Source organism: Anser cygnoides, chromosome 10 (assembly GCF_040182565.1).
Source record: "Anser cygnoides isolate HZ-2024a breed goose chromosome 10, Taihu_goose_T2T_genome, whole genome shotgun sequence".
Taxonomy (NCBI): Eukaryota; Metazoa; Chordata; class Aves; order Anseriformes; family Anatidae; genus Anser; species Anser cygnoides.
Genome location: NC_089882.1, coordinates 3,353,100 through 3,375,263, shown reverse-complemented (window position 1 = coordinate 3,375,263; position 22,164 = coordinate 3,353,100). Strand labels below are relative to the sequence as shown.

At 43.7% G+C, this 22,164-nt stretch overlaps 1 protein-coding gene across 6 annotated transcripts in view; it reads left to right on the top strand.

The window, feature by feature from the left end:
• Window positions 1-22,164, top strand: part of GRM7 (glutamate metabotropic receptor 7) — a 268,824-nt gene that overhangs the window by 233,867 nt on the left and 12,793 nt on the right. For 3 of the 6 annotated variants that reach the window (XM_048070519.2, XM_048070497.2, XM_013182340.3), the window contains one exon: window positions 4,525-4,771. The exons of 1 other annotated variant lie outside the window; for it this stretch is intronic. In XM_048070519.2, the coding sequence (XP_047926476.2) occupies window positions 4,525-4,771 (247 nt within the window). Of the gene's footprint in view, window positions 1-4,524; window positions 4,772-8,973; window positions 9,631-9,693; window positions 9,787-22,164 lie in introns of those variants that run through there. 2 more of the 6 variants (XM_048070501.2, XM_013182341.3) reach the window with 2 other exon arrangements.

The following is a 22,164-nucleotide window of genomic DNA, read 5'->3' as shown; positions in this document are numbered from 1 at the left end:
CGTTGTAATGGGTTGGGTGGGTGACAAATGGCCAGCGCCTTGTTTAGAGACAGAAGGTATTGGTTCTTTCTAGGCAAAGCTGATTTGGCATTGTAAAGGTACAAGCAAAGCCTCCACTGGAGAAAAAAAATAAAAAATAGATACTTTCATCTTTTTTTCATTTGCATTTAAAATGCTGTGGTAGCTTTGGTGGATAAGGGGGAGCATTAGGCACTAAAGAGTCTGGGAACAAATTTATATTCAAGTCTCTTTGCTTTCCATATATTTGCAAAAACATAATGCAGTGGGAGCTAATTTTAGTTTTTATTAAAAATGTTTCTCATCCTTATGTTTGCATAACATAATGTAGGGGATGAGATGAACCTGCAGATGACCTGCAAGAGTCTTCTGGGAGATTTATAAACTGTCTACTTCATCTATAAGAACATTTGTTTTAATTCCCATATAAAAGTGAGATAAATTGGTTTGTGATAACACAAGTCCAAAAATATCTGAAATTACCCATTTATTTCCATATTACAAAATAACACAATTCACTGCCTAATTAGAAAGCTGAATTAGATGAAAGGAGCAGTTGCTCCTGATTAGACTATGAATGCAAAAATTAGCCTACAAAAAGTACTGCTAACTAAAAAGACTTCTCTAAGAAATGCTGCTATAAGTTCAGTTATTACGGACCAGCAGTTGGAAATCTATCCACTGCATTAGTGAAGACTGATAGGTCTGATCCTGCGGTGCTTTGCTTCTGAAAGCAATCCTAACTCGTGCAAAATTGTCCATTGATGTAGTTGGTGCTATAAAAATTGCTGGTTCTTAGATGTGTGTAGTCAGGACCAGTCTAATTTTCTCTCAAGGTTTTTAAGGTAATTTTCATCACTTGCATGAATAAAGCAAGAATCTGGAAAACATAGAAATCTAAAATTCAAATGGAAATCCTTTATGTAAAATAAATGATAAAATCTAGGTGTCTTTGCATGTGAATGATATCCTTAGGGTTTAGTTTCCCTGGTGCACTGCTTCAAAGTCAGAGGCATTTGTAACGGCAGCCTGTTACATTTAACATTAAATTAAAGTTCGTTAGAATTTAGTGCCTGATTGAGAGAGGAGGGGAGAGAGAGATGTGAGAGAAACCCTCCGGAGTGAGTTTCCCCGGGTGGTGCAGTACACATGCCTGCAAACCTCCAGAGAAGTGGGCTTGCAGACCAAAATGGCATTGCTGTTCGAAAGCTTTGGTTTCCACCAGAAATACTTAGTTCAATCCGAGTTCCCATTCAAGTCAAGGTGGCGCCTCTCACACTAAATCTGCATCTTAATTTCTTAATTTTATCTCAAGTTTGGAAACTACCGGGTTTCACTAGCAATCTATAAAAGGCATACAGGACTTCCATTGTCAGTTAAGTCTTATCCTTTGTATTTTAAATCACCAATTTCCATTCATCTAAAATGCTTTCAGAGAGTTTATCAGAAGAAGTGAAATAAGAAATGAAATAGTTTCATGTAAACTGCATTTTTATGTTTGACTGGTAAAACCACAAAGCAAAGATAAAATACATAAAACTACGGTTCTGCATAATAAGCATATCTATTAGTTTCCCTTATCTGTATAAAGCTCCCATTTGTCATGAGAAGCATTATGTGTCACTCATCTTGCCTTGTTCTACAAAAGCTCTCTCCTCGCTCTCTTTTTATCTCCCATCAGCGTTTGCAAGGTAGCATCACGCTGCAGGACCTCACTGATTAAATAATAGTTTAACCCTCAACCCCGTAATAGCACGAGGAAATCAGAATTAATGCCTGCGTGCACCTAGATAAAAATGTTTTGTGGTGCTCAGGAGGTTGCAGGGTTTGGGATGGCCGCAGCCCTGCCTTCAGGGGAACTCACCCCAGGCTTGGCCAGGCACCTGTTGCCCACCCCCCCCCCCCCAATTTTGTGGTCCAAATTCCTGCTTTTTCTGTAAAGGTTTTTATGTTCTCTAGGAAAGTGAGTCAAAAGTTAGTTGCAAAATATTACCGTGCATTTTTCACCATATGGCATCCTGAACAGGCGTGCTGTGAGTTGAAGTCATTTGTGAATAGCAGTGAACAAAGCACCCCTCAGCGGTACCCGTGTGTGTTCTGTGTTGGTGACAGAGCCCCTCACTAGCACAGGCCTTCTCTAACCTTGTAGAAACGCAGGTCTCATCCTACTTATTATACATTCACTGCCTGTCAGCTTTAGTTACGTACCTTGTATACAGAAGCACGTTATTAAATGTGTTACAGAGCCATGTCCTTCTCAGACTAAACCAGAAGGACTGCAGATGTTGCGTTAGCTGGCTTTCTTCCGAATTATTGACAGAGAGGTATGTGGTCTGAATACTGAGCTGAGTCCGACAGTCCCTAGGTGTAATGTAATTTGTCATGTATGCAGCCCACAGCTTCCCCGGCTTCAGAGGCGCTGTGAGCCTGCAGCTCCCAACAACTGCAGGAGCTCTTTATGAGCTAGAGATGATAATTACCTTACTTAGCGAGGATGAAAGCTGGTAGAAGTTGCAAACATTTTGAGGATAAAGAGGGCATCTTCCTGCCTATCCTTCAGTCCTTAAATTTCCAATTTTCAAAAAGCTGTTAATTTAATAAATATTTAAATCAGTGTTATTTACACCAGTGCAATGCACTTGACCCCAACTGAGTTACAGGTCATTTACTTGAATGTAACCGAAAGCAGGATTAGCTCCAAGGAAAATAATGTGCAGCAAACTGTCTTCTGTTTTAAATGTCCTTATAAGATTAATATGCGCTGTGCTTATATACATAGAAATAAAGACATGGAATATACATATGTACTGCAACAACATACAACGGCAAGGCATAAGGTGAGGAATAACTAGACGTGCGGTAACCCTGCAGCAGGCAGCAGAATTGCCCTGCTGCACAAAAATAAAGCAGGGCTTTGGACTAGGTGACCCCCCATGCTGCCTTCCAGCCTCGAATTGTGTAGCTTGGCTCAGCGTTTCTTCACAAAATGTGAAGGGTTATTTCCTAATGTCCTGGCTTTGGCAAAATTCTGATAACATCAGTGTCATTTCCTTCTGATAATGGGTAAATAGGAACTGAGAAGGCACTTTGGTTTTTGCCTGTGTGCATCAGTATAGAGAGATGTCTGTGCACAGCACGTTTTTTATATTTTCCATAATGCATTTTATTGCTTCCAGTGGTCATCTTAATCAGTATGATAGCAACAATTATGTAGCTATAACGAGCAAGTCTGGAGACATTCATATTTTTCCAGATACGAGAATTTGGAAGTATCTGGGCAGGGTCAGCATCTTACTGTGCCATTATATTTATTTATGGAGCTTTTCCATCAGAAGTTCAAACTGATTAGCACTGGACAGAAGGAGAAGAGAAAATAGTGTTTTGAAGGAATTACCCACAACGTGTAATAATTTTTGCATGTGTATGTTTTTGACATATATTTAATTTTTGAACAGGATCTGTAGGAAGTTTGCTCCTTTTTCAGCTCCCTCATACCTGCATTGTGCTGTCTGTGCCTTTTAACTCAGGAAAATCCTTTCAAGTTACAAGAATTGTTCTAGTCCATCTATCAAGTGTGTCTTCTTAAAAGATTATTAAAAAAAAAAAAAGGCTTTTCTAACCCTATGTATTTGCAGAGTATGCTTTAAAATACTTGTGGTTTCTTTGAATGCTGATCTCATGGGAGTAGCTGTTCTCTGACTTGCATATATACAATTTTTTCATAATAAGCATAGCTAAATGACAGGAGCACACAAATTGTTATGTATTTTCTGCAGTTATTTCAATGAATTGTACAGAATTGAAGTATAGTAAAAACAAGAAAAAAATCTTTTTTTTTTGAAAAGGTAAGGTTGTTTTTTTTTACTAACCTATATTATAGTTTTAGTGGTCTTTATAATGTACAGCAGACCTAAGTTTAAATTTATACCAGCACTATTGAAATCCACATCTGTTCTTCACTCCTTAAATAAAAAGAAGCTATGCTGTAAGCATACAAGAGAACTTGTATTGTTAAAGGCACCAAATGTTTCTAGCGCTGAGCCTCCGAAGGGGCTACTGATACCCCGCCAGCTGGTGCTTGTTGGACCTCACGGCATTTCGCAGTGTGGAAGTCTTGCCCCTTTTGGTTGAAAACTCATTAAAAGTAAAAAATTTAAAAAATTAAAAAAAAAAAAAATTAAATGGTTAACAATTTTAGCACACAGCGTCACAGCCACTGGTCAAAGCACCAGCACGAATACTGAGAACTGGGTCGGACAACCCCCCCTGCCCGCTGTGGTGCCACCGGCACAGCTCCTGGAGAGCCCGGGCCGCGCGGGCTTGCCTTGACCGCTGGCTCCCGTCTGCTCACCTTTCTGCTGCTCCTTGCAACGTGCAGTGCTCTGCTGCCCCGTGTTTAGCCCACCGCAGTTGCTTTGGTCGTAGTTAATGTTCTCTCTTTGAGTACTGCAGCCTGCTTCCCAGTCGTCTTATTTGTAATAGCGCCTCATGTGTTCTGTCTCCTAGCTCTACATACAAACTACCACACTTACAATATCCATGAACTTAAGTGCTTCAGTGGCCCTGGGGATGCTTTACATGCCGAAAGTGTACATCATCATCTTCCACCCCGAGCTGAACGTCCAGAAGCGGAAGCGCAGCTTCAAGGCTGTGGTGACGGCAGCGACGATGTCGTCCCGGCTCTCGCACAAGCCCAGCGACAGGCCCAACGGCGAGGCGAAGACGGAGCTCTGTGAGAACGTGGACCCCAACAGTGAGTACCCACCTCTCCCTGCGGTTCTGTGCGTGCCGGAGGCCTTGGCCAATGCCCGAGTGTGCTTAGTATCGTTTGGCCTTTGCAATTAAAGATTTTTGATGACTCTATTTTTTAAAATTCTCTCTTCCCTCCTCACTTTTTGGAGTTGTGCCAGTTGGCAGCAACTCCTCGCGCAGGGTGTGGTAGCTGTGAGGGACTCCTCCTCCTTCCCCTCCTTGTGAGTGGCAGAGCAGCAGCATCCTCGAGTATCTGCAGCATCCTTCAGCCTGGGGCACGCTTAGCCCCGGCAGGTGCAGTTTCCAGGATGGAGGGACAGGTGCCAAGCTCACCCGTAACCCTGCTAACCTGAGCTACCATTATGTTTTCTGCAAAGTTTCTTTGCAGAAAGTCTCACCATCCCAGAAGTTCCTATTTAGGGATTTTATCCGGTCCTGTAAAAGTGAATGCAAATCTTGTCATTGATTTAAGAGGATAATAGATCGAAAAGATGCTTCCAATTTCCTTAATGCACATAGCATGGTATAGTGTAGCACAAAATTACATACTGAGGCCATCAAATTTGATTTGCATTTGAATCTGGAGGGAGCTGAGGAAGGAGACAGCTGCACAACTTTGTAGCATATTGGAAAGGTTTAGGCATGTCTGCAGTTTTTATGAAAAACAGATCTGAATGTGGAGAAATGCCCTCTCCTTGCCCATGATCCGTTCATCCATTTGCTGCTGAAATCCCTGCCACTTCTTGTCTATTAAACTGCTGTCTGAATATCTGCCTCAAAGCAGAAACTCTGCTGTCAAAGCAAAGTGGGAACAGCTAGCAAATTATTGACACAGCACTTTTCCTCCCTTTATTCACCCCTAGAGTGTGTTTCTGTGATGTCTTATCATACAGGTATACAAAGCATATTCTATCTGGAAAAACAGAATTCGTCTTCAGAAACTGTGAACTATCTTATGGTGCTGGCAGAAGCAGGAGACAGCGAGGAAATGTTTCTAACAAATTAAGGACCGTCCCATGCCTCCTCTGAACAGAACCTCACCGCAGGAGGAAAGAGATTTACTTCCTGCCTTAGGGTATTAGCCAGCGGGAGAGCTGCAGAGCCCTCTGCTACGTCAAATGTCTGCTAGGCCCCCAGTACGAAACCCTTCCTCTCTCTGTCCCTGGTTCTTCTCCATGCCGTGGTGCTGGGGCTGAGCCCTCCCGTGTGCAACCAGGGCAGCTCCTCGCGGTGCTCGGGGAGGCTCGCGGCCAGAGGGAGGAGAAGGAAAGGGGAAGAGAAAGGGGTGTTGCTAAACTGCATTTCACTAATTCCTGGTCTGGTCAAATGAGACGGAGTTAGCTTTTCCTTCAGAAAAATTAAAATAAAAATTTTCATTTAAGGACATAAACCAGAAGAAGAGGAAAAAAAGTTATGATGATGAAATGTTCGATGCAGAAATAGAAGTGTTGCCCTGTGGGAACTGATTTTTGGTAGTTTCATATTCTTGGTTTTCCCTTCTGATTTCTTTTGCCCGTTCTGCATCTTATTTGCAGTTTCCAGGCTTCTGAGAATACTTTCCTCCCCTCCTCCCAAAACAGTCAGATTTTTCCCTGGGAAGGAGATGTTTTTATTAAAAGGAAATAGTGCTCAGTTAAAAGCCCATATTTATTACAAAACAACGTTTTCTCACCCAGGGACTATATGCCAGAATGCTCTTTTAAGAGGCAGTAAAAGCAGGAAGGGGCAGATTCCCCCGCTTGCCGTGGTGTGCAAGCTTCTGCCTTAAGGATCCAGCCTTCAGTCCTGGTTTTGTTAACGCTGATGTAAAGCTGGTGTAAAGTCCACTGGGAGGGAAGCCGTCACAGCTTCGAAATTGATGTACGTGCCTGGAAAGTGATTTCTGTGAGCTCTTTGGCTTACATGGAAGACTCTGAAGTGTACCCATTTGTTAAACTTAGCCAGCCAGGAAACGTGCAACCCTATTAATTTAAATGTCTTTCTCCAAATACCGAGCTTTTTAATATTTAAGGTTTGCAAAACAAACAAACAAACAAATGTATTTTTGGCATCTTTTTGAAATTGGTATTGACGCCCTTGCCATTAAGAGGAGGCGGGGAGCTGGGCCAGCCGCAGCAGGAGCCCCGTTGGCCATGGCCTGCACGGGGCTGGGCACGCTCTGGCTGCCGGCCCTGCAACAGGCTCCTTGGAATCTCTTAGGCTGAAAGTTAATTAATTGAGCGCAGTTAAGCAAGGAGTCTGAGACTCACCAGCACAGCGGAAACAAACTTAGCCACAGATCTGGCTTAGCTACCACGTGTTCTCTTGGAAGCATAAAAGGGCAGTTGGGTTTTTCAGTTTGATTTTCTGTTGTATTTCCTGGTGATGCTGCTGTTCGTGGCTTGCTCAGGTGCTGGAGACTGGAGTTGCCACTTCTATTGAAAATACACAAATATTTCATATCTTCTAAGAGCAGATTAACAATGAGCTATCAGCATGGGATTCATGTACCTCCAAACATTGGGGAATTTGGTGACTAAGCCTAAATTTCTAGCCTGTCCTACTTATATGGCCTATAAACAGAGTGAAAAAGCAAAATGTGGATGGTTCTACAGAAAAACAGCCTTGCACAAAACCTAATTTTTTTTAGTATTAGCTTGAAAAGACCTCCTAATGAATGGAAGATCTGCACGTAAAATTGGACAGCCTGTCAATTACCTGAGGTTTCAAGAGCCGGTGAGCCCCAGCAGCAGGGCTGAGCTCAGGGTAGAAGCAGGGCATGCAAGCCTCAGCTGGCAGGCAGGGGTCCGAGCTGGGCAAAAAGGTGCTGAGCACTCAGGAGAGGTGGGCTCAAGCACTGAGGTTGCAGAATGAGTATAAAAGAAGAAACTGTACTAATGTGGGAGGAAACCCATTTGAAATGCAGCGACCTTACATCCTGCCCATCAGGAGCAGGGACTCGCGGTGCTGCAGCTTTTGCTTTAGAATGCCTTAAAAGTGAGAAATTTCACAAGCTGAGCTCCCCGGCCCTGACCTGGGAGGGCTTCCATGCTGAATCGGATATATTAAGGCCAAGCTTCTCAATCTATAGCTGTGCTCCTTGTGACAACTCTCTTAATCATTCCAGCTTGCTATCTGGCATGTGCATGCTTTTACTCATTCAACATCTTTTTTCTGCTAATACATGTCTGCATCTGAAATGTTTTGCGGCAGATTAAGATGAACAGAGTTTGGTGCGCAGCAGCTTCTGCTCGTGTAACAAGTTCGTTCTGCTCTTGTGTGCCCTTGCTCAAATTTCTCAGTGTTTGGGAAGATGCTTCTCATCAAGCCTGAAGTTGAACCGATAGCAAGCGCTTCTGCTGGGCTGTGTTTGTTTCTGCTGCAAGAACAGGGTCAGAGCCCAAGAAAACATTTGAACCTCCAACCCATTCTTAACTTATATTGAGATTTACATGTAATTACTCCTTCTCCTTAGCAACTTGCTTTAATTCATGGCTTTCCCAAACACAGCAACAGGGAAATCAGCATCGCTGTTGTTTGGTAATGAGGTGGTTGTGCTTCTTGTGGGCTGGACCAGCAGACCTTCCTGGGCAGGCATTTGTTTTATGGGCATTTCCCTCTTTAAGCACTGGTGAGAAGGGAACACAGTGCCCAGAGCTGCCTGGATGCTGGACATTCGAGTGGCTCTTCTGGGCAGCTGCTCGCCCGCAGGAATTGGGGTGGGCTTGGCAGTGTGGGGAGGGTTGGTCTCCCACCACCCCCCTTATCAGTCTCACGTGAGAGTGGCTGTGGTCAGGCTCACCCTCATATTTTGCTCTTCTCAGAGCTGATAAAGCTCTGAGATCAAGACAAGCGTTGCAGCAGTGCCCATTAGTAGTGAACATGGTAGTGAACAGGAGACGTGCAGCATCTCTGGCCAAGACTGAGGGCATCAAAGTGACAAACAGCTGGAAAGGAAGGGCTCCTTGAGGGAGGACATTCAAGGAGTTTAGCTGAGATCTGTTGAGAAGTATCAAAGGATTGGTGTCCCCATGTACTTGCCAGAAAGGTTAGGGTCTGATTAGCTGTAAGGGTCTGATTTTCAGTAGCATTGTAAGTCTGTGGGCTTTTAAGTTAGCAGGTGCTTTGAGGGCTCAATACCTATGCAGGCATCTTCAAGATGATTTTTTTTCTCCTTTCCTTAGCATTACATAGAAATTACTTGGCAGATGATTCTATTTTCAGGCGTGGAGTGCAATCCCTGCCCATTTTCCTAAACAGAAGAGGAATCATTTGCAAGTTTCCATTTTAAAACCATGCTTTCCTGAGTGCTGCAAGCTCCTCTCTCTCTGACCAGCATGACAACAAGAACAGTGCATGTCAGTTCTCATTTTTCTCCATGTGTTGGGAATGGACATTGACTTCATCATCAGTGAGCTGTGAATAGTGTATATGGGCTGCAGAAACCTCTGCAGATGTATGGGCACTGCTATGCAAATAGTCCCGTGCTGTGCTTGTGTATTCATTTGCGTTGATCCTCAGCAACACTGACATGGCATTGCCTGTTCCATCCTTCCAAGAGACAAAACTGAAATGGTTGTTGGTGATGCTGAGGAACCCAAGAGCGAGTGAGTGCGTGGACAAGGGAGGACTGGGGAGTGTTAAATTGAAACCAAAATGCTCCAGAGTTTGTTAAGGGGAGAGGAAAAAAAAATCAACCAGACCTGCCCTTTTGTGGGCAGCTGCTCCCATGTTCAGAGGTACCTGAACTTCTGTGACCTGGTTCATTTATTTCCAGCCCAGAGCTAATTTTGTGTATTGGCGTCTCTCAGCTTTCCACTATCGCTGCTCTAATCCGATCTCTTCAGTCAGATTAATATCTTGGCCTCGGTGACAGGGCAAAATTTGAAGAGTTTGTTGTGAACAGACGCATTATACATACCAATGTATTTACTTTTCCTGTAGACTGCATACCACCAGTAAGAAAGAGTGTTCAAAAGTCTGTTACTTGGTACACTCTTCCACCTACTGTATAGCTTTTGCCTGCTTTCCAAAAAGGTAAGGAAAAAATCCAGCTTCTTATTATTTTATTCTCAAATAATTATTATCATTATAATATACATGAGTAAATGAGGAATGTGCATTAGTGCAGCTGTGTCAAAACAAGGATCTGTCTTAAAAATTGTTCACACATCCATTATCCAAAGCTCCCATATGAAGGGCCTGCTTTGGAAAGTGAAAGCCCAGGACTTGGGTGATTTTAACCCCTGTGCTGCAGGGAAATGAGCCTGGCGGTCCTCTGCATCCCCTCGGTGGAGGTGGATTCCAGTGAAGCCTTTGGAGATGTAGGTATTTGATAACAATTTAAAAAGGAACAAACAAATCATCAAAATTTAATTATGGCAATCAGATCTAACAGCTAACAAAATGCTTTCTGAGTCACTTCTAGCTGCCTTACCAGCAGGGTTGCCTGGCAGCGTAAAAATAACATGCAAATGTGTGAGCAGTCTTCTTTACTCTAAAATTATAAATTGCTCAAAAAAAGTTTGCAAACTATTTTTCCTTTTTTTTATTATTTATTTTTTTTTTCCCTGTGGCTGATCCCAGTGACCACTTCTGAATAACAACCAGTGAACAATTTTTGAGTGCTGGCTTTTTCTAAGTGTTGTGACTGCCTACGTGATGATCGTGTGAGCTAATTTTGTATTTGTGACTTCATCAGCCAAGAATTACTGTTTTTCTAGTGAAATTAGGGGAATGACAAAGCGTTAGATATTGAAGATAAATAACTAACAGCCATTAACAAGTTCTTATATCTGCAGTTGTGTCTGCTCATCCAGCTTTGCTACTGCTTTGAGGCTTTGGCCAGGTATAAAGGGCACTGGCCTGGATACTGTGGTACTGCGCACTTGGGGCTAGAGGAAATTGCTGTATACAGCCTTCCAAACCTTGTTTAGCTGATCCCTAATAGGTGGGAACTTGTACCAGCAAAGGTAGGAATGTAGCTAGAATTGAGTCTCTGAGTCGCAGGGAAAAAATCCCAACCACTAATATCTTTAGCTGGTGTAATTTGCCACAGCTCCAGTTTCAATTCAGCTTGAGTTCTTGTGAAGTGTTCAAATTGCTTTTTATTGTATTTGAATCATGCCTGTTATTCTAACTTGCACAGCTCAGGCAGAAAGCCTTATTTAAGGTGTGAAGCTCTTTATGAGCATCAGAACGACCTGACTTACCCAGGGGCTGAAGTCAGAAAGGTTGACAGGGACTGGTGTTGAGGGAAATATAACAAAGTGGTTGGAGAGGAGAAGGGGCCACTCAAAGTATTATTGCAAATGTAATGTGAAAGAGTAAAGAGCGACTACATGAAGATGAAATTGCTAAGGGAAGGAGATCAGTAGAATAAGTGGGCTATATAAGAGATCGCACATCTTGGGAGAAATCACTTTTTTTTTCTATAAAATTTAAAAAAAAGGTTTAAAATGTAAAGCACTAGGAGCTAACATGTTTCTAAAAATAAATATAACGTTGCTGTACAACATAAGGAACTGGTATCTGCAAAGGCACACAAATAAGTTTGTTATCCATGTCCTATAAAAAGCAATTGGCTATTCAGATTCTTTGCCCAAATTTTAAAATCCTCCTGATGCAAAACTGCGAAAAATACAACAGTTGAGGATGACTTGGGCTTGTGATGGTTTTGCCCACTCTGGAGCTCTTCTGCATCAGGTGTAGCTCTCCATTCCTCACCCGTGAGCGCCTCTTCTCCCACTGGGATGATTGCTGTAGCCCTGCTCGCTATGTTTTGTTTTGTTCTTCCAGGAATGCAAAACAGAAAAACAGCAAGAAACTATACACTGTATTAAAAGCAAAGCAATGATATCAGGAAAATATCAACTTAGTTGTAAATCGACATTTCTTTTTCTAGTAACATATTTATGTGTAGGTACGAGCACAGTGCTTAAACTGCTGCTCGACTATATCAATTTCTGCTACGTGATGCATGGACATGTGTACTTACAATGCTTTTAAACTGTTTCCTGTGAGTGACAAATAGGGATTCTTTACTGTTGAGGCTGATGAAAATACAAGGCTTGAAAAACTCTACGTAGTATCTGGGTCAGGGAAAAAAATTGTCCATCACCTGAATAAGGCGAAGAAACATCAAATGCTTTTGCAGAACTACAGTCACGTTTTGTACCACAGAAATATCTGCAGCACTCTTCTCCTGACCCATCTCCAAGCATTGTGCTTGCAGGTCAGGAGGAAGAGGCAGGCCGGTGACGGCATTGCCTGAGATACCTGGAGGACCTGGGTTCACCCCTCCGGCTCGCAGAGCGCCGTGCTCCTGCAGCCTTGCCCGGTGCTTATCCCGGCACAGAGGTGCCCACAGCGGGCAGACGGATCACATCGGCCTGGCAGGACAGGACAGCTCCTCTTCTCTGCTGCTTTCTGGGCGGGATGTGCAAGGACCGTGCTAGTTCAGGGGCAGCAGGCCTCCGCGCTCACAGCTCCGGGAGTTCCCCTATGCGGTGCAAATGCTGCGTGGTGCGTTGGGGTTCATTTGGGCATAAGAAGGAAAAGGAAAACCATGGCTCTCATTTTTTCCTCTGGGGAGGACCAGAGCAGTGCCCATGGGTCTCGGTGCTCTGAAGTCTGCCATTGCATTTATAAAAGCAGTCAAAGAGAGACTGACTGGAGAGCACCCCCTGCTTTGGGGTCGGATTGTTGTTACTGGGCACTGTTACTCTGGTTGCTGTTTGCAACGAGATCGTACTGATAGTGCTTCAGCACCTCGAGCCATCTTAGCCGGGACATCGGTGTGACTCTGCAGCCCCACCAGCTCCCTTTCCTCCTTTGTCTGTCTGCTCCCGCAGCTTCTCCTCAGCCGGGCTGGGTGCTGACCATCTGTACCCCGCGTGAGCCCCCCCTGCATGGGGCCACCCGCTCCGGCCGGCAGCACCTTGGGGACCTGGCAGCTCTCTGAAGCTTCATGTCCGAACCGCAGGATGCTCTGTATCTTGTCCCGCCTCAAAGTATGAGATACAGAATCATTATTTTCTAGATTGAGACGTCATTTTCATTTTAAATCCTGCTGGTTTCAGCCCGAAAAATAGTGCTCTGTGTTTAACCTCACTTGAAAGATTTTCTATTTAGCGGAGACCGCTAAGAAATGAGAATATGCAGCAAAAATTGATAAGCAAAAGACTTTGACAGGTCTTCACTGCATCTATTTTTATTCTGGAATAGCTTACTGAAAAATAAACATTTATCATGAATTTCTTCTAACAACAACACGCTCCTCTCCTAAGTGTGGCACAGATGCTTCCAAACACCCTGTGCGCCTCCCCCTGCACCCCCACAGCTGGCCACCGAGGTGCCACTGCCGGGGGGCAACTGGGCTGCAAAACGCTGCCTGGGGAAACGATTTCAAATGATAGGGAGGGGCTCAGGTGTAAAATGTGTGAACAAATTAACTTCCTTAATTAGCAAGTTTTTCAGGTAAAATTGGCTTTCTGTAGCCCACCTGCTGAGAAGGCTCAGTCCTTGAAGAGCACAGGCTTCCCCCATTTCCTCTGGTTTGGGGTGAGGTGGATGCTCTGAGCTATTGCAACATGGAGGGGGTTACAGGTTGGCCCCTCTGCTTAAGCTTGTCTTTGCAAGTTTGAGCATGGCTCCTTTCCCACCCCTCCGCCCCAGTCTGCACTTGCACATTCAGTTTGCATTATAATTTTTAGCAGATTCTCAAGCTCTCAGTATCCATTTGAATTGATGTTTTCCTTCAGGTTTTATATATCCATGGCAGCGTCCCGCTGCCCAGCAGCCAAACCGTGCCGGGAATTATTCTCTCCCCAACCATCTCACGAGTGATGCGATTTTGCAGTCACTCTCCTCAGCAGTGCAAGGTTAGACTCTTCTCATGATGTTTCAAGTTTCAAAGGGTACCCATCACAGTGAATATTTCTTAAGCCATCACAGCACTTTGTAATGGCTGAGAGCTGTATGTGTTATTTAAAGGTTTCATTTAAAACCTCTCAGAAATAAATCTGGTGCAACTGTTGCTTGAAGGAGACCTGAAGGTAGGTCAGGGAAAGACACGTTTTGTCTTTTTGACTTCAAGCATAGCTGGACTCAAGTTACTGAGGAGATTTATTTTAATTGGTATTATCATATGGCCAGGATATTTTGCTGGAGAAGCTGTGCATGCCCATAAGGAGCTAGCGGATGCCACGAGACGCCGGGGAGCTGGCAGCCTCCAGGCGCGGCATGGAGCCTGTGCCAGGCCCCCGCCGGTCTGAACACGCGAGGGGTGGGCTGCTCTCCTCTGACGTCTGAGGATAGCTGGTTCTGGTAATGCACGTTAATACATCCACATAGGTGCATGCTTCCGAGTTAATTATATTGCAGACTGTCTCACACCTTTCATGACTTTTATGATACAAGACTTGTAAACAGGCAGGGAAGTGTCAGACTGTTCCCATTTGAAAAAAAATGGAATTCTTTATGTACTTAAATGATCACCTTATAGTGTAAGGTTTGAACAGTGCTAGTTAAAATACATTATTCATGACTGTAGGTGCATTGGTTATTAAAAGTTAGGTAGCTAGGTATGTGTCTTTGAGACGAAAATGAGAATTAATTAGTTTGTTAGTATTCGTCTTCTGTTCTATTTTTTCTCTTTGTCTTTTTCTGTGATCTTTTTTCCTAGAAAATTTGGAAGAAGAGTGAGCTGTAAATTTTGCACATATATTGTTATACCTAAAGGACAGTCCTGCTGTCACTTTTTTGCCTAATAAACTCTTAATAGTGCTGAGTTATCCCTTTGACTAATTTATCAGTCCTTACATCCTCTCAGGGAGAATTTGTCAAATTCATAAATTGTAATATCAGTGAGAAGACAGACTTTTGGCTCTCGTGCCTTCCATATATTTATAATGAATCTCCTTCTCCCGAGTAGGGTAAATATCACTTTGGCAGGACTACCTTGATGCTGCTCTCATATGGTAGCTTGCTGTAGTCTCTTGCATACGCTCACATCCTTCTCTGTGTTAATGAGATGTCTCAAAGAAAGGGATAGAGGATAATGAAATAAGACTTGACATTCACAGCTTAATTTCACTAAAATCACTGGAATTGCCCCAGACTAGGACATTGCAATATTTTGGGGTCCTATTTCTTTCCTCCCCTACCCAAGCAATGGGAAGCATTGCAAGAGCATTTTGCAGTTTTCAGGATGTGCACCCTTCTAACAGTTATTTCTACTACAATTATAACAAAGGTTCCCCCAAAAGCAGCCATGATTTGTATCCTCAGGTGCAAAACCCGACTAGATGTAAGGAATCTTCCAAGCCCAATGAAGACTTACTAGCACAGGTGCACTACGTTGTCTGGCTACTGCAGAGGAAAGTGGGGGTAGTTTAACTGGAAGTAGCTGGGGAAGAGATTTTAGGAGAGAACAGCTAAGTGTATGCCAGGCTTTGCACTCTGCTGTGGCTTCTGAGATAGTAAGGAAACTAAATTTGAGAATTTCCAGTTTGGAATCTTTGCAGACTTTCTTGATCTCATTTGTAATTCGTGATTTTTGAGTGCTATAAATCTGTGTTGCAGACATTTTAATTTGTGGTTATTACAATCAGTTATTGTTACTATCAGCAGTTATATACACGAGCAGCCTTCACCGTCTGACACTGCCAGTCTATTTCCGAGGGAACGCACCTTCTGTCGGCCCTGAGCGCTCCCCATCTTGCTTTAATGCCTCCGCTAATTGGCCTCAGTGCGGTTCAAATATCCAGGCTTGATATGCAGAGAGGCCTGAAAGGAAAGGCCTTCAGTGAATGCTTGAGAAGCAATATTCTGGGAAAGAAAATATTTCTAATGGACTGTGAAGTGCAACGGTTGAGCTTAAATTTGATGCTCGGTGGCCATTCTCTGGTGTAATTCAGTTACCTTCAGCTCAGTGATGCCAGTGAGGGATTTCTTCGCTCACAGACATTGTTATGCTCAGCTCTGGCCAATGGCAGCCAGTAACACATTCCCGGAGATATCCGTTTTATCCTCCTGTTTGTCAAGGCAAGATATTTTCCTCTCTTTATTCTCCTTAAAAAATTCTGTGCTGAATTCAAACATCCGTGAAGCAGCCCTGCCTCTGTTCCTGTGAAATGGTTTGCAGCCATCAGCACCACGGCAGCTGTCACAGACTGCGGGGAGTGAAGGACAGTGATATGAATTATTTTGAGGACATCTAACATCTGGTTTGGAAGTGAGTGACTTACATTTGTGATGAAATCTATACAGATGATAAGGTTAGGTGCAAAACCTGTATTAAATGAGTGACTTAAATTGTTTTCCCCTCAGGTATAAGAGGAGGTCTATTCATAGCTGTCGCTGAAGTAACAGGACTGAACATATGTGGTAGTGAAGTTCAGTCAACAAAAGTCCCCACAAGCCTATCTGATGTGAGCAGCACGCTTTCTCATATTCCCTGTGGAAAAAAAGAACGATGACCACACTTACAGTCCTTAGGGGTTGTTTTTTTGGTTTATGTTGCAAGGAATCAGTCACTTTGATTCAGTGTCAGATTTTCTGTACTGCTTCACACCATGTCATCCACGATGGAGGCACTGCTCATGCCTTGGGTCTGAGATGGCCACGGATGCTCGTATTAGATATAAATATTTGTGAATACAAAATATATATCCAATAATATAACCAAGCACCCGCCCATCAGTTTATCCATGTTTATGTGATAGCTGCCGTTCCTCTGGTCAAGGAACTGCCATCGCAGGCACTTTATTTGCCTCCGTAATACAAAGATAATGTTATCCAAGCAGGTTCCTGCGTGCAGCTGCGCATCTTTGGTGATTTTACTCAAGCCTTCAATATATTTTGTTATCCTTGTGAAGAAGAAACAAATACAAAATTTCAGTGTAGCGCTTGGAAATGATAGTGCTGATGAGCTGGAGGAGCACATGAGTACAAAGAGTGTGAGATACAGCTGAGCATTCATTTGTCACTGACACAAAACAGTGCTGTAAAATAGATATTATTTTGTGTTGACACAGATAGCAAACAGAGAATATATTTGTGCAGCAGGGGCCTGGTTGTGTTTGTGTTTTGTGGTGGACCAGTAAGCAGAACAAATCAAAAAGCACATAAGGAATCTTTCTCAGTGTTTCTCTCTTATTGCAAATACACACCAATTTCAGATCCAGCATCTCTGGAATATACCACTGTTTTTTGCTCTTTATTAGCTTCAGGAAAGGAAATGTGTGCATCTCTTTCCAGCGGTGCATGTTGATACATCAAAGAAGAGAACATCCTTTTATTCCTGCAAATAGGTATTTTGAGTTCAGGGTGAGTTTGTTGGTTTGGAACTCTTTGTCTGACAGTGAAGGAAAAATAAATAAATAAATAAATAAGCAAGTTTTCGCTTTCCAGCCATAGTACAAAAAAAGGAAGAGTACTAGGTTAATGTCTAAACACATGTAAATGCCCGTGAAACACAACTGAGACACAAAACAGAAAAGAAAGGGGCTCCAGTCCTGGGGTCTGCTGTTCTGCTCAGTTACTGCTCAGTACCTCGGGGCGCTGAGGCTTACCTGGGGGAAGTCTGGCACTGTGTCAAGTGAAACGCCTGTTCTTGTGGTTCACTGGAAAATAGGGGGAAAAAAATAGTTGCCGTAGTTACACCACTTGTCATGATGCTTATCATGTCTGTGGAATAGAGCTGTATATTAAATCTATGCTCTTACTAATATCAGCTGTTAAACATTTTCAAGATATTTGAAATCAAGACTTTCTGAAAAAAAAAAAAGTTGATTGCAGCGAAAAGGTGCTGTTTAACCATGCAGCTCAAAACATAATTTTGTTAGACACTCGGTATTACAGAATTATACAGCATGAATAAATTTTCCAGTGAATTTAGCTTCTTTGCACTTCATGAACATTCTTGATTTTTCTGTTAAGATGTTTGTTACTTGCAGCTCCTAGCCGAAGAGTTGGAGCAGGCAAAATTGCAAAACTGGAGAAAAGGAGGGCAGTTCCTTCCAGCTGGGGAAGCGCACCCTGTCAGTGCCATGGCTGTGCCTTTGCTTGGTGCTGAGCTAATTCCAGCTTCCCACGTGGGAGGGATGAAGGCAGCGATCACTGCGCACATGCACGGAGCCTCTTTCCAGTGCAAGCATCTCCTGAACACCTAGGCAGACCAACAGACGCACACACACACGTGTACTCTGTGAAAGCATTCAAAGGCCATGCATCTTTTTAATGCCAAGAGACCCTTAGTTTAACATGGTATTATTTGTCTGTTTTGAGCTGGTGTGCCAAATCCTAAAGCATTAGGGGAATACTGTCTAAAATGTCTTTTTTACATGTGTACCAATGTCTAGTAGTAAGAGTGTCCCTATTGATCTTTTTTGACCCTTGAGCAGCCACCCCTGCCTTTTGGACTTTCTCCTATAAGTTTCATCTCCTTTGGGGAAGCAGGGCAGTGCCACCCCCCTGGCGCTGGCTCTTGCCAGAAATGGCCCACAGCCCTTGTACTGCACGTTCCCATTTGTACAGCCTTCATCGTGCCCGTAGCATTAGGGGCGGGAGCTCCGTAAGCCTCCTCTCTGGTCCCAAATCCAGTTACCCACCGGTTGCTGATGTGCTCGTTCAGTCTCTTCGGTAGCTGTGCTTCCTTGGAAGAGCAAATGGAGCAATAAGTGTGATACTTAGTGCTGTTTCAAATAAAACTGTGACCTGTTCCTCTAACGCAGCGAGGTTATATTCAGTGTAACCTTGTCATTCATGGCCTGGGATAGTTTCAGCTTAAGAATCTTCAGCGCCATGTCATTTTTCTCCCCGCTGCCAGGTTTTGCTGTCACACACATCGGGTGCAGGGTTACGTTTGCTCGGGAGAGTGAGTGATGGCACCGGTGGGCAGTTCGGTGACGGGGAGAGCGACTCCAGCCAAAATCCAAATTCTGCAAAACTTTTCTCTCCAGGTGTCATCTCATTTTCATTTTTCCATTTAAAAAAAATAGTATGCATTTCCAGGTTTTGAGAAATGTGAATCGGGATTTGACTCTGTGAGTGCCGCAGCTGCTCAGTGGAGATGGACTGCTTTGAGTGAGCCCAGGTCCCGGTGAGCTCTCTGGTTTGGGCACTACAGAAGGGAACGCCCGCTGTGCTGAGGGAGCTGCTTGGAGGAGAACGCGCTGGTAGGAAAACCTGGCAAAGCCAAATAATGAATTGTTTGTAAGTCATTAAGAGATTAAATGGAAAACACCTTTGATTATGTATGAAACCCATTACTGAATATGGGATTCTTGTTCAATTCTATATTCCTGTTGTTTGGCAGCTGCATTCTGTTTTTCTTGATTTTTGTTATGTATAATGAATAAGTACAGAAATATTTTCAGTTCTTTGATCACTGAATGGATAAACTAGCTAGACATGTAGAGCTGTATTTACTGGATGTGGGTGTACGAAAGCAAATGATTATTTGCGTAGTCACTTTTATAACAATGTCTTTGTTCGTATACCTGCTTGGGTCAAAAAATGGGGATTTCTATGGAGAGGTGCTGGGGTGTTGCCAAGACAGGGGCTGACTGAAGAGGAGCGCTGCTGAAGCAAGTATCAGAAATGCTCTTTCTGGGCAGGAGGACGTGGTCCTCAGCAGCTGGAGCGAAGGGAATAATTCCTGCAGGGATTCCAGGAGGAGTGATGGAGAGGGCAAAGCTTCGCTTCTGCCCAGGGTCGGGGGGGGGAGGCTGCAGGGCCCACGGGTGCTGTGCACAGGGCAGGGGGCGGCAGCAGCAGAGAAGGGCACGGGGACAGGGTGCATTTAGGAGCCAGGTAGGGCAAAGTCAAGCAGAAGGAGGTAGGGAGGAATCGTTTCTTACAGCACTGACTTCAGGCCTCCTTCGGGATGTTTTAGAGGATCACTCAGGTCATAGCTCTAATTATTTTTCATGCAAACTGTTTTCACACTTGGCTTTAACAGCTCTCAGCAGAGCCTGGCTTTCCAGGTAAGATAACCAAAGTACTATTAATTACTTTGTTTTAAGCAGGTGAAAATAATTTGCTACCATTTGTTATCTTTCCAGTCAACAATATTCAAACTGAAGCGTTTTACATGGAGTTTAAATTGGTATGTTTGCTGTACTGTCGGTTCCAATTAAGGAGTAATATGAATTGGTTTTGTTTCTTCCTTGCCACAACCTCACAAAGATTTGGAAACACGTTTCCTAAGCTGCTGTGCTCTTTTCTAGCTGTGTGCCGGGGCTGTGGCACTGCTGCCAGCAGTGAACTGCTGCAGACGTGGGCGGTGTGCTGCCCCGGGAATCAGCTCGCTGCTGGCTCCCTGTTGCCCTATCTGTGCGGATCGGGGGGTTCTGCTCCCTCACCTGATCCCTTTGCTGCATCTCCCACCTAAGTGCATAAATGCTCCAGCGAGCCATGACTGTTCTTCCTGCGAGGTCTTCTTTAAGCCTCTCTGCAATCTTTCATTTGCTGGAAGCCCCGATAAGGCTTTCTGCTGTTTGTTCTTTGATCCCAGCGCCCGGTGCGGCAGGCACTTTCAGACCTCACCTAACCCAGAAGTTTTTATCTGCAAAGCAGAACCGGTGGGAGATAGGAGACAGATGCCGCCACACACACTTAGGATTGATGTTCTTCAGCGGTACAATACTTTGTTGATTTTGGCTTTCATTTAGGAGGATAAAACTAATCCTCTTCTATTGCAATCTTATTACCTGACTCAAAATCGCAGTCTTACAGGCATCTTTCAGGCAAAAACACGATGCTTTTGCAGGCCATAAATGTTATGTCTGCTTCTGTTCTTTGAGGCAAAGTCATGTTTTCCTGTAATGGCTCAGATGGGAAAATTAACATTGACAGCAGCCTCTGAATCTGTCTCTGAAGGCACCTACCTCCGTAATATCTTGCAAAGTAGTCAAAGGTGTGGCTGATAAAAATTATCTCTTAGCACAGTCCTGAGGAGACGGAAAGCAGTGTCTGTCACTGCAGGTAGTTTAGATCATCTTTCTAGCTTAACAAAAGGAGTTTATTGACTCTGACAGTTATCAGCATAAACAGTTCAGAAGCAGAGAAATAAATGATGTGCTTTTGTGTGTGTTTCCAGAGAACTATGCCTTCCATTGGTAAATATTCATAAATTATGATATTATCTTGCCGTTGCAAAGGGGGAACATGTATCCCATATCTCATTTATGGCCTATTTTTAGAACTGATTTGGTAACATACCTTTATAATATTCTTCAGAGGAGTAAATTTCCCCTGACTCTCAGTTTTGCCTTTACCATATGCATGTCTCCCACGGGAGGCCATGGTGTTTCGGTAGCGTTCTTCAGTGATGTGTGTTGACCAGGAATGGCATCTGGCCCCTTAGATGCTGGTGATGGTTTGGCTGCTGGCAGGGGAAAAGGGCCATGGGTTGCATGTCTGGATGCAGAAAAGCACAAGAAACACAAAAGCGCTCCCCGTGTCCAAGTGGAAAAATGATACAGAAACACTGTCGGAAGCCAATAACTTTGCCCAGTAATTTTATACTGTACTGTAAACTTTTACTGCAAGCAATCCCGACTCTGCTGAGATCAGCAGGTGCTTTGCCCTCCATTCACGCAGGAGCAGGGTTCCAGCTGCAGAGTGCCGAGCCACGCTGGTCCGCAGAGTTGGAGCCTGGGAGAGGAGATCACCACTAAGCTGTTTTAAACACGGACGGTGTGTGTTTTGTGCTACATTCTGCAGGATTGCTTCCTTACTTGTCTTTACAATGTCAGCTTACGTTTGCTGTCCACAGGGCAAAGTTAGAGAAGCGTAATGGTAACCCCGTGTTATTAGGCAAAGCCATGTACACCTGTATTTCCTTCCCCTTGTGCTAGAGAAGTGTGGGGCGTGAGAGAGATTTCATCATAGATCTAGTGCACTGCATGAAAACGTGCCCAACTTTCACATAAGCAATCCGTTCTTTTCTTTTGTTCAGGAGGAGAGTGCCGAGTGCAATGGTGCATACTGACTTTGTCGACTAATCTTTACATCTTTTTGTGGGTTTTAAGGTGATCAGTATGAAAAGCATCCCATCTTTTCTGGGATTCACTGTGGTAAAGCCTGCTTCACTGAAATTAATGAGTATTATTCTACTGACTGGAAATGAAGTCAGAATTTCCCAGCTCTGTACTGTGAGGCAAGCATCTGTCTAATACAATTGCTTTCTCTGCATTGGCTGAGCTTAGAGTTTTCTCATCCCTATCCAGAAAAAATTAAACAGTCCATTGGTCTCAATCTAATACATCTGCAGAACAACAAAGCAAACATTTTATCTACTCAAACACTAACAAACTATCTTAAGCTATAAAAATGTCACGTAGTTGCCACTTTGACCTGAGATGATTTTCTATCACTGTGCCATTATCTCACCCAAGAACTGCGTTT